Below are 12,364 nucleotides of genomic sequence, written 5' to 3'. Positions count from 1 at the left end.
AACTAGCTAAGACATTTTTAGTTAATCCTTTGGAGAAAGGCTTAACCTTGCAACCTTTAGTCTTGGCTTTAGGAAAATACCACATTTATCTGTGGATTGTCAAAGGCTTCAGTGTATTAATTTAATATATATACCTGAATATTAATATGAAAGCAATTTGCCAATAACTGCCAGTGGCCTCATTTGTTACACTCTGGCCCTAGAGGGCCTCGAACCTCTGACTAGTCTTACACGGTCTGCAACAACTATGCACTGTGTGATAGTACACAGTCAATAGTGACTAGTGCACTGTGTGGACTATGGCTGTGTGGATCAACAAGCTATCAACAGCACTGCAGAGAATAAGTATCCCAAAGCACTTAATTGTGCTCATGAGGAGCCTGTATAAACATCAAGAAGTAGTCATTCAACCAGAACAAGGGAACACTAAATGGTTTAAAGTCAGGAAAGGTGTGTGCCAGGGTTGTATTCTTTCACCGTACTTAATCTGTATGTGGGCAAATAATCCAAGAAGCTGAATTATATGAAGAAGACGTGACAATAGGGTTGGAGGAAGACTCATTAGCAATCTGTGATATGCAGATGATACAGTATTGCTTGCTGAAAGCAAAGAGGACTTAAAATACTGATGAAGATCAAAGACCACAGCCTTCAGTATGGGTTATACTTCAATGTTAAGAAAACAAAATTCTCACCATTAGACCAATAAATAATGTCAAGATAAATGGAGAAATGATTGAAGATATCAAAGACTTCATTTTACTTGGATTCACCATCAACATTTATAGAAACATGAGTCGAAATCAGACGATGTATTGCAATAGGCAAATCTGCTGCACAAGACCTCTTTAAAATATTCAAGAGTAAAGATGTCAGTTTGAGGACTAAGGTAAGCCTGACCCAAGCTTACCTGACTCAATAACCTCATATGAATGTGAAAATTAGACAATGAATAAAGAAGACAGCAGAAGAATTGATGCATTGAGTTATGGTGTTGGGGGAGAATATTAAAAGTACCATGGACTGCAAGATGAGCAAACCAATCTGTGTTGGAAGAAGCACAGCCAGAGTGCTCCTTGGAAGCCAAGATGGTGAGACTTCACCTCTCATACTTCGGACATATTATCAGGAGGGTCAGCAAAAAAAAGGAAGGTCCCCAATGAGGTGGACTGGCAAAATGGGCTCAAGCATAGCAAAGATTGTGAGATTGGTGCAGGACCAGGCAGTGTTTCATTCTGTTGTGCACAGAGTCGCTATGAGGCGGTCCCAACTGAATGGCACCTAATAACAACAACAACTTTACTAAACATGATGTCCCTCTCCATGAACTGATCCCTCCTGATAATATGTCTGAAGTCTCGTCATGCTGGTTTCTAAGGAGCATTCTGGATTCACTTCTTACAAGACAGACTTGTTTGTTCTTTCTTCTGGCAGTCCATGGTACTTTTAATAATTCTTTTCCAATACCATAATTCACATACATAAATTCTTCTGTGGTCTTCTTTATTCATTGTTCAACCTTCACATGTATGTGAGGCTATTGAAAATATCATGGCTTGGGTCAGTTAACCTTAGTCCTCAAACTGATATTTTTGCTCTTTAATATTCTAAAGAAGTATTGTGCAGCACACTTGCCTAATGCAATACATTGTTTGATTTCTTGACTGCTGCTTCCATAAGTATTGATTGTGGATCCAAGCAAAATGAAGTCTTTGACAACTTCAATCTTTTCTGCATTTATCAAAATGTTATTTATTGGTCCAGTGGTGAAGAATTTTGTTTTCTTTACATTGAGGTGCAACCCATACTGAGGGCTGTAATGTTTGATCTTCATCAGTATTTTAGTCCTCTTTGTTTTAAGCCAGCAATGTTGTGTCATTTACGTACTTTTTGTTGTTAGGTCTAGTCCGTTCCAACTCAAAGCAACTCTGTATGGGTTGGTTTCCAAGGAGCAGCTGGTGGGTTTGAATTGATGTTGGGGTTTGCAGTCCAGTGCTGATCCTACAGCACCACACCAGGCATCCCACTTACATAAAAGCAGGTTGTTTATGACCCTCCCCCCTCCAATCCTGTTGCCACATTCTTCTTCATATAATAGAGTTTCTCTGATTATTTGCTCAGCATACAGACAGTGTAAGTATGGTGAAATGATACACCTCTAGCACACACCTTTCCTGATTTTAAACAATTCAGTGTCTCCTTGTTCTTTTCAAATGACTAGTTCCTCATAAGCACAATTAAGTGTTATGGCATACACGTTCTTCATAACGTTACCCAAGGTTTGCTATGAACCACACAATCAAATGTTTTTGCATAGTCAATAAAGCACAATATAGGTTAAGCCCTGGACTGCTAACTGACAGGTCGGTGGCACTTAACAATAAACTTTCTGGGTTTCTCTGCCTTCAGTCAAGATCCATCTGATGTTAGCAATGATATTCCTAGTTCCACATCCTCTTCTGAATTGGCTTGAATTTCTGGCAACTCTCTGTGAATGTACTGTTGCAACCATTTTTTAATTATCTTCAGCAAAATTTTACTTGCATGTGATATCAGTGATATTTATTATCTCTGTATTCTGTGGGTCACCTCACTTTGGAATGGTACAAATATGGATCTCGTGCATTCGGTTGGCCAAGACGCTGTCTTCCAAATTTCCTGGCATAGATTAGTGCCTGCAGTGCTGCATCAGTTTATTGAAATGTTTCCATTTATATTCTGTGAATTCCTGGATCCTTGTTTTTCACCAATGTCTTAAGCACAGCTTGGACTTCTTCCTTCAGTTCTTGGTCATAGGCTACCACTTGACATGGATGAGCACTGACCTTCCTTTATGGTGCAGGGCCTCTGTGTGTTCCTTCCATCTTCTTTCCATGCATTATTCATCATTCAATATTTTGCCCATTGACTCCATCAATATTGCAAATCAAAACTTGAATTATTTTCTTCAGTTTTTTCAGCTTGAGAAATGCTGAGTATGTTCATCCCTTTTGGTTTTCTAACTCCAGGTCTTTGCACATTTCATTATAATATATGACTTTGTCTTCTTGAACTTCCCTTTGAAATTTTCTGTTCAGCTCTTTCACGTTCTCATTTCTTCCATTTGCTTTAGCTTCTCCATGCTCAAGAGCAGTTTCAGAGTCTCTTCTGACAAGCATTTTTGTTTTTTTTCTTTCCTGTGTTTTTAATGACCTTTTGCTTCTTTCTGTATGATGTTCTTGCTGCCATCCCATAATTTTTCTGGTCATCATTCATTAGTGTCTAATGCATCATATCTCTTGTTGAGATGGTCTCTAAATTCAGGCAGGATACATTCATAGTCCTATTTTGGCTCTACTGGAGTTGTTTTCATATTCAATTTAAATATTAAAAGTTGTTACTTTATTGATTGTTAATTGTTGTTGTTAAGTGCGGTTCCAACTCATAGCGACCCTGTATAGGGTTTCCAAGGAGCAGCTGGTGAGCTTGAACTGCCAACCTTGTGGTTCAAACTGACCTTGCCATCCAGAGCATTAACCCACAGCATCACACCAGGACTCCTGGTTGTTAATTAGTTGACCTTGAAATAAAGCGATTATCCTGGATTGTCCAGAAGAAGCCAATGTGAGTACAAGGACCTCCAAAGCAGAAGAGAAAATAAGAGAAGCGCAGCGCAACAGACGTGACAGAGGAGATGCATCGGGGAAATGAAGCAGGAACAGTCAAGAGATTCAAAGCAGCATGAGGGAGTGTACCCACCCTTGCTGGGTTTGAAGGATCCATCTGGCAGTGAATGAGGTGGCCTCTAGAAGTCGAGAACGACCCATGGCTGGCAGCCAGCATGGAAATGGGGACCTCAGTCCTGCCACTGCATGGAACTGCCTGGGTGTGGGGAAGAGGTCTCACAGATCTCTGGGCGTATGGGAATGGTGGGGGTGAGGAGGAGGGGGTGCCTAACACCAGGGCCTCACCTTCTTCTGCATCTTCTCCAGAAGCTTGCTCTTGGCCCTCACTTCCTCCTGGATAGAGTCGTAGACGTTCATCAGCGCCCAGTCCCCACTGTCCCCGTCTGAGTTCTGCAGTGCCGCCACCAGCTGCTTTCTGCGCTCATCAGCGTACCGCTTTCGCCGCTTCTGCTTCTCCCTCAGGTCCTTGTTCTTGGCCTGCTCCCCGCCCACCACCTGCTGCTCCAACAGCTGCAAGCTGCCAGTGCGGAGGAGAAAGCACACCTGACCATCCCTGCCGTTCATTGAGCATTTGTTACCCAGTGGGCTTAGGGTGAAGCACTGTCTCTTTAAATCCTTCCAAAAACCTCACTTCCCAGAGAAGTAAACTGAGGCTCAGAGAAGTGAACCTGCGTGTTCCAGGTCAGAATCAGGATTCCTTCCAGGTCTGCTGGACTGCTAGCCTGTGGTGGTCCTGTCTAACAGGAGAGGTGAGAATCTTCCTGTGATCCCTGAGCAAACCCCCCTCTCTCACAGCCCTACGCTGATGAGTATGCTGGTCTTTGCAGCAGAGCTGCGACCTGCACAAGGCCTCACAGCAAGTCTGGAAAGGCCAGCTCCTCACAGGGCCACAGGGACATTCACTGGGTGCGGTAGCCTGTCCCCAGGGTGGGCCAGGAAGACCTGAACCATCCTGCCCCCAAATTCCTGAAACCTGGGAAATCCGGTGAGCAACCCTCCATGTGCCCCTGAGCCATCAGGAGGGAAAGCTTGGTGAGGGCCCAATGGGGCTTTGGGGGAAACCCACATGCAACCCCCACTCCCAGAGAGGGTCCCAGCAGCCCAGGCTCCGGAGCTTACCGGGCAAGCACCTGCTGCTGGTCCACCAAGGGAGGTGCTGCCACCTCCATGCCCACACTCCCCCTCCTCAGGCCTCCGAGGGCCAGCAGGGGGGTAGGCTGGGCCACCGAGGACACAGCGGCCTCAGCTTTGGCCTCAACACCCAGCTCTGCTGTGGCCACTGCCTCCTCAGCCACTTCCGGGGGTGGGTCAGCCTCCTGAGGGCAGAGAAAATTCACCATGGGTGGGGGGAACTCAGTCCCAAAAGGGGTGTCCCGCCCTTGCTCTGCCTGGGATAAACCACCTTGGAGACACCCAGTCATACAATGGCTCCCCATTGATTTCTTACGGCTCCCACTTCTACAACAGCCCCCGGATCTGTCTCCCAGCTTGATCCAGGCTCCACAGCAGGATCGACTGCACCCCTCTTCTGGCTGAAGGTGCCCTTTCTGGCTTCCCATCACACAGTCACTACTTCCTCCTCAGGCCTGGTCCTGGTCCTGGCCCCCGTCCCACCCACCTGCAACCACTCTGGCCTCTGTTTCTGACAATGTTGAGCTCTTTTGAGCATGGGGTTTCTACACCTGGGGTTCCCATGGCCTTCCCTGGGTCCTCCTTGCTGCTTGGGTCACATGTTGGTGTCACTTTCCCAGTCAACGCTTCCCTGGCCCTTCCACCCACCATCTAGTGAGGGTCTGCAACAGGCCCAGACCCACTGCCCGCCCAGAAATCAGCTCCAGAGATTTTCTTTCTCCATAACATATGTGATCACAGCGCAGGGCAGTTCTCTGCTGTGTGTTATCACTTTGCCATGTGACACACATCTAGGAACAGGATTTTGGATGAGGATACTGAGGCCCAAAGAGGGAGGAGGCAGAGCCCTGAGACTCCTCCACACCCCGGGTCACCCCAGGAGGTACTCACGGTCCTGGGCAAGACATGGCTGGCTGCCTTGGCTTCAGACCTGGGGTCTCTGGACTGCAGCACACCCGTCAGGGAGGGGTGCTCGAGGGAGAACGGGTGGAAGCAGGGAGAGAGAGGACATAAGGCAGAGTCATCCTGGATGCCCAGGCTCCTAACCGCTGCCTCAACTCCCTGGACTGCTTGCCATTCCCACACGCTCTTATGCCTGCCCCGCTGAGAGGTAGGGAGGACAGCAGTGAGGAGATGAGGGGGAGAGAGACGAGACACACCTGCTGTGTGCCAGGAAGGTGCCACATGTGGGGAGCACAGCGTTACCCCCACTTTATAGATTATAAAACTGAGGTCCAAAGAGGTACCTGCCCAAGGTCACCCAACTGAAACAAGTGGTAGAGCTGGGATCTGAACCCAGGTCTGCCCGACTCAAAGACATGTGCTCCTTACACACACACAGAAGGAAAGCAGAGAATACGGTAGGGAAAGAGATAATTTAAGTTAAAAAAAGAGGATAGTAAAGTGAGAAGACAATGGATAAAGGGTTAGGGTGAGGGAAGGCAGCTCCCTGGGGCTCACTAAGGTGCTGGATTTCCTAAGGCCCCCAGCCCAGCTGCCTACGCTGAGTTTCCAGGTACATGAGAGTTGGGCTAAGGCTCCCTCCGCTTAGGCCTGGACACTCAGCAAACTCCCTCAGACAGCAGAATCTCCTATCTCCATCCCAAATGTGCTATTGATTTATGGAGGATTAGCTGGAGCTTCCCTTTCCCCAACTCCTCAGGCTGACTCCCAGAACCCTGTGCCTACACGAGCGGCTCTGCAGGATGCCCGCTACCTGCTCAGGGCGCTGGGGTGTGTCCACCGTGGAGGAGAGCCTGGCCAGCTTGGCCTCCAGCTCGGCAAATGGGTCCTGCAGGCCTGGCAGCAGCTCCAGAGTCAGCGGTTCCTCTTCCAGGAGGTAGGGCATGGCCTCCTGCAGGGGCCCCTCCGCCTCCTGCCTGAGACACTCACTCAGGAAGTACGTGTCCTTGGACCCCTCCTCAGGCAGTGAGAAGCCCAGGTTGGAGGGCTCATCAGGCCCGGGGAAGACCTCAGACCCAGATGTTTCCTCAAGCGTGGATGACTCATCTGACACAAAGGAGATCTCAGACTTGGAGTTCGGCACCACGGGCAGCTGGTCCAGCTGGGAAGAACTCTCAGACTTGCAGACCTCAGGCCTGGGTGGAGGGCGGGGCATGGAGCGGAGCTGGGGCTGGAAGGCCAAGTCGCACTGGAAAGCAGGTGAGGACTCATATCTGTTGATCAACTCAGCCCTGGACATGACCTCGGCCTTGTACATGGCTTCTGCCTTCAGGATAGCCTCTGAAAAAGGAGAATCGTCCTGTGGTTTTTTTTAAAGGATTAGAACAAAGGGAGTCTTTCTCCAGGTTGACCCCAAGTCCACCCCAAGAGAGCAGCCTAAGAATAATAGGAACCCAGCCCTCTGCCCTGAGTCTGGTTACAGCCACGGCATTCCCATTCTCCTCTCCCCCCACCCAATCAGAACTCAAACCGGCCTCACCCCACCTCTTCCAGGAAGCCTTCCATGACCAGTACCATAACCTCTCTTTTCTCTGAGCTCACTGGCCATTAGGTGTTGGGCTCTTCTCACACTGTCTTGTGACTGCCCTTAACATAAGAGCAGACCGGGGCCTTAAGCTGCAAATCTCACAGCCAGGCCTCCTGGTGCGTCCACTGCCTTTACCAAAGCTCGGGGTTCATGCCCCTGGGACATACTAAATCCCCACCAGAGACCAAGTAAAAATCACTCAGATGCCTAATGTTCAAACTGGGCCGGAGTGGACATTCTGAAAGACCTCTGCCCTTCCCTCTTCCTTGGGGGAGCGGCATCTTCCTCTGAGTTGGAGTTGGGCTCAGATCACACACAGAGCGTCCATGCAGCTCCTAGCTACTTGGTCCTTGTTGTTAGTTACCATCAAGTTGGCTCTGACTCGTGGGGATCCAAACATGGCAGCATTAGACTGCTGTGATCTACAGGGTTCTCACTGGTTGACTTTCAGAAACAAATTACCAGGCCTTTCTCTTCCTAGTTCGTCTGAGTCTGAAATCTGTTCAGCATCAGAGCAATAACTAAGCCTCCAATGCCAGCCGGCTGGTGGCTGTGTACTGGCTGGAAGTCAAACCTGGATCACCCACATGGGAGGCAAGAGCTAGCTATCACTGCCCCCCTTGGGGGTGGGGGGTTGTTGTTAAGTGCTGTTGAGTCAGTTCTGACTCACAGGGACCCTGTATGGGGTTTCCAAGGAGCCACTGGTGAGTTTGAACTGCCGACCTTGTGATTCAAACTGACCTTACGGTCCAGTGTTTATCCCACAGTGCCACACCAGGACTCCTTTGTGGCAGTAGTGGTGGTTGTGTCAGCACTGACTCACTGTTGTTGTTGTTAGGTGCCATCGAGTCAGTACCAACTCATAGCGACCTTCTGTACAACAGAACGAAACACTGCCTGATCCTGGGCAAACCTCACTACTGTTGCCACACTTGAGTCCATTGATGCTGCCACCTGGCCAATCCATCTCGTTAGGGGTCTTCCTCTTTTTCTCTCACCCTCCACCTTACCAAACATGATATCCTTCTCCACCAACTGGTCCCTACTGACAATATGTCTGAAGTATGAGAGATGAAGTTTGGCCATCCTGGCCTCCAAGGAGCACTCTGGCTGCACTTCGTCCAACAAAGACCTGTTGGTTCTTTTGGCAGCCCATGGTGCTTTCAATATTCTCTTCCAACACCATAACTCAAAAGCATCAATTCTTCTATGGTCTTCCTTATTCACTGTCTAAATTTTGCATGCATTTGAGGTTATTGAAAATACCTTGTCTTGGGTCAGGCACACCTTAGTCTTTAAACTGACATCTTTGCTCTTCAACGTTTTAAAAAGGTCTTGTGCAGCAGATTTGCCTGATGCAGTACGTCATTTGAATTCTTGACTGCTGCTTCCGTGAGTATTGAGAGTTGATTCAAGAAGAATGACGTCCTTGAGAACTTTTGTTAGTGGTGAGGATTTTCGTTTTCTTGACATTGAGATGTAATCCATACTGTGCTTTTTGATCTTCATCAGTAAATGTTTTAAGTCCTCTTCACTTTCAGCAAGCAAGGTTTTATCATCTGCATATCGCAGGTTGTTAATGAGTCTTCCTCCAATCCTGATGCCACGTTTTTCTTCATAGAACCCAGCTTCTCAGATTATTTGCTCAGCATACAGGTTGAATAAGTATGGTGAAAGAATACAACCCTGTCGCACACCATTCTTAATTTAAAACCATTCAATGTTCCCATGTTCTGTTCAAACAACTGCCTCTTGATCCAGGTACAGATTTCTCGTTCAGGAATACTCATACTTTGCAATGTTGTCCATAGCTTGTAATGATGCACACAATCAAAAGCCTTTGTGTGACTCACAGGGGATCATGTAAAGGGTTTCTGAAGTTCTAAGTCTTTACAAGAGCAGAAAGCCTCACCTTTCTCCCATGAAATGACTGGTAGATCCAAACTACTAACCCTGTGGTTAGCAGCCCAGCTCATAATCCACTCTGCTGCCAGGACTCCCTCTTTTACATCCCACCCATTTCCTTAACACTTGTGCCCAGGGCGCTCTCCTCAGAGAACCCTGCAATTCCCTTCCCTGGAATAGGACATCCCTTCCCTCACTAGGGGCCCGAACCCCTGTAAGCCTCAGTTCCACATCTGTAATATGAGGATTACGGTAGCCCCCACCTCACAGGACTGCAGGTAACACACCTGTCATAGTACCAGCCATACACAGTGATGCCCAGTAAATGGTATTGGTGACGTCACCAATATCACCATTACAAGATGGGGTTTTAGAACACTTTGGAGAGTACAAAGAAATCTCTTGTTTGCTAAGAGCAAGGAGAGTTTGAAGCATTTATTGGTGAAGATCAAAGACTACAGTCTTCAGTTTTGATTACACCTCAATATAAATAAAACAAAAATCCTCACACTGGACCAATAAGCAATATCATGATAAATGGAGAAAAGATTGAAGTTGCTAAGGATTTCATTTTATTTGACTCTACAGTTAACACCCAGGGAAGCAGGAGTCAAAAAAGCAAACAATGTATTCCATGGGGTAAATCTACTGCAATAGACTTCTTTAACATTGTCTTTTACAGCAAAAATGTCATTTTGAGGACTAAGGTCTGTCTGACTCAAGTCATAGTATTTTCAATCGCTCATAGGCATGCAAAAATTGGACAATACATAAGAAAGACCAGAGAAGAATCTGAATTATGGTGTTGGTGAAGACTACTGGACATAGTGTGAACTATCTGAAGGATGTCTGGGAAGAAGTACCACTGAAGCGAGCCCTCAGAAGCAAGGATGATGAGACTTTGTCTCACTTTGGGCACGTCATCAGGAGGAACCAGTGCCTGGAAAGGACATCACGCTTGGTGGAGTGGAAGGTCATTACACAGAAGACCCTTGTCGAGATGGACTGACACTGAGCTCAAACGGCAATGCCTGTGACGATGGTACAGGACTGGGTGGTGTATTGTTCTCTGTGGGTCACTATGAGTCCTAATGGACCCAACATCACCTAACAAGGGAATCTGTGCTTCCTAGCAGCGTGAGTATTGAATGATACTGGTGAGATGGAACATTCTAGAATGCAAAAAAAAAAAAAAAAGATAAAAACTTCCAGAAAAGTAAATGTTCTTGTTCATGATTAAATACTTATTCTGGGATGAGCTCAAAAGGACTGCAAAAAATGCAGCTACTCAGAGCAGGGTCTCCTCTGTCAACCACAGGTGGCTACAGCTCGAAGTCAGTCTTGAACTGGGGCCCAGCCTATGGCCAAAGCACCAGGATGTGGCCTTGAAAGTGAGAATGCTGGCTCTGAACTGACTGTTTACGTTCAAATCCTGGCTCCATTTCACAGACGGTGTGACCCTGACTGAGTATGTGCCCTCCATTTCCCTTTCTGTAAAATGGGGTGACTGCAGTATGAAGGAACACTGCTGGGCAATGGTTAAGCACTGGGTTGCCAACATGAAAACCCAGTGTCTCCCCAAGAATAAGGCGCAATGATCTGGTCCCATAGAGCTTGCAACCTAAAAAAACCCTGTGGGACAGTTCTATTCTGTCACATGGGGTCGCCATGAGTTGGAATCCACTTGATGACACCTATCAACCACGGTTAAAGAAAAGTGGACCTATTGTTGTCGTTAAGTGCCATCAAGTCGGTCCTCAGTATACAGGGTTTCCGAGGAGGGGCTGGTAGGTTTGAATTGCTAACCTTTCAGTTAGCAGTTCAGAGTTGATCCTACAGCGCCTCACCGGGACTCCAGAAGTGAGCCTGCTGTTAAGTGCCATGGAGTCAATTCTGACTCACAGTGACCCTGAACAGGGTTTCCGAGGAGCAGCTAGGTTTCAGTCCAATACTGACCCCGCAGCACCACACCAGGAGCCCAGAAGTGAACCAAGCACAGAGAAAATGTTCTGCAACCATCATTCCTAACAGGAGGTGAAGCAGAGCTGGCCCACCTGTCTCCTTCCGCAGGTTCTCCTCTAGGGTGGACAGCTTCACGTCGTACGAGTTGCGCAGGGCAGTGATGTCCTCCTCCAGCCGGACCCGAGACTCCTGCTCTGCCTCATAGTCAGCCTTCAGCCTGGCCAGGCGCTTCTCATACTCCTGGCGGAGGGTGGGGTAGGGTTGGCAGAAATGTATCTACTTGCTAGATTTAAGACTTTTCTCAGTTTTTCTCTATGTATGTTTTAATGGGTCCATATTGTATGTGGGGTCCCCGGTCCGTGTGAACAGTTAACCTGTTTGACTACTAACTGAAAAAGTGGGTGTTTCAAGTCCACCCAGAGGTACCTGGGAAGAAAGGTCTGGCAATCTACAGCCACTGAAACTCTCCTATAGAGCACAGTTCTACTCTGACACATGTGGAGTCCCCTGAGTTGGAACAGTAATTCATGTATTTGTATATAATCCATTTTTTATACACAGCAATAGATCATAAACACCTTTCTGCAGCAATAAACAGATTTTACCAAATGATCCTCAAGCCATCAATGGCAAAATTCCATTTTATTCATTTACTTCTCTCTCCTTTTTTGTTACCACCACCCATTCTTGTCCACACAGTCTCCTCCCATCTGGACCCCCATCTCCAATCTTCCTCCTGCCCCAAACCTTTCTCCACGCAGCAGCCACGTGTTCCTTAGCTCATGTCTGCACCTGCATAGGCCCCTCAGTGGCTTCCAGTGTCCACAGGATAAAACCCAGCTCCTAGGTGACCACATTGGTCACTGATAAGGGGAAGTGAGGAAAAAACAGCAAAGAAGCTGCGAGCTAAGCCCTACCACGTTCAATAAACTCCTGTGAACCCAAGTGGAGACCTGGTTAGCCAGCAGTGTGGCAAGACCTGGGGTCTCCTGGGCCCAGAGTCAGTGACATAACCACAGAGGACTAGAGTGGAGAGTGAAGCGTCCAGCTGTTAAGAAGAGAGGGCATTTGTACAATAACACCCACACTTGCAGATAATACCCACTTAACCTGGCTTCAATGACTGGATGACCAGAGCTCAACTAGAAGAAGAAAGAAGAGGAAAAAAAGAGTAATCTGATACAATTTGATGAACTTGACCTACACCTAT

The 12,364-nt window shown here is 47.4% G+C and overlaps 1 protein-coding gene across 1 annotated transcript in view; it reads right to left on the bottom strand.

Annotated features, from left to right (window-relative positions):
- The window catches only part of KIF17 (kinesin family member 17), a 62,056-nt gene that overhangs the window by 9,632 nt on the left and 40,060 nt on the right, over positions 1-12,364 (bottom strand). Inside the window, exons 7-11 of the mRNA XM_006862405.1 lie at positions 11,247-11,394; positions 6,514-7,040; positions 5,688-5,768; positions 4,785-4,981; positions 3,951-4,182 (exon numbers count right to left, since the gene is read on the bottom strand). Of these exons, the coding sequence (XP_006862467.1) occupies positions 3,951-4,182; positions 4,785-4,981; positions 5,688-5,768; positions 6,514-7,040; positions 11,247-11,394 (1,185 nt within the window). The remainder of the gene's footprint in view (positions 1-3,950; positions 4,183-4,784; positions 4,982-5,687; positions 5,769-6,513; positions 7,041-11,246; positions 11,395-12,364) is intronic.

Source organism: Chrysochloris asiatica, unplaced genomic scaffold (genome assembly GCF_000296735.1).
Source record: "Chrysochloris asiatica unplaced genomic scaffold, ChrAsi1.0 scaffold00047, whole genome shotgun sequence".
Taxonomy (NCBI): Eukaryota; Metazoa; Chordata; class Mammalia; order Afrosoricida; family Chrysochloridae; genus Chrysochloris; species Chrysochloris asiatica.
The sequence above is the reverse complement of the archived record's forward strand: the minus strand, read 5'-3'. Positions and strand labels throughout refer to the sequence as shown.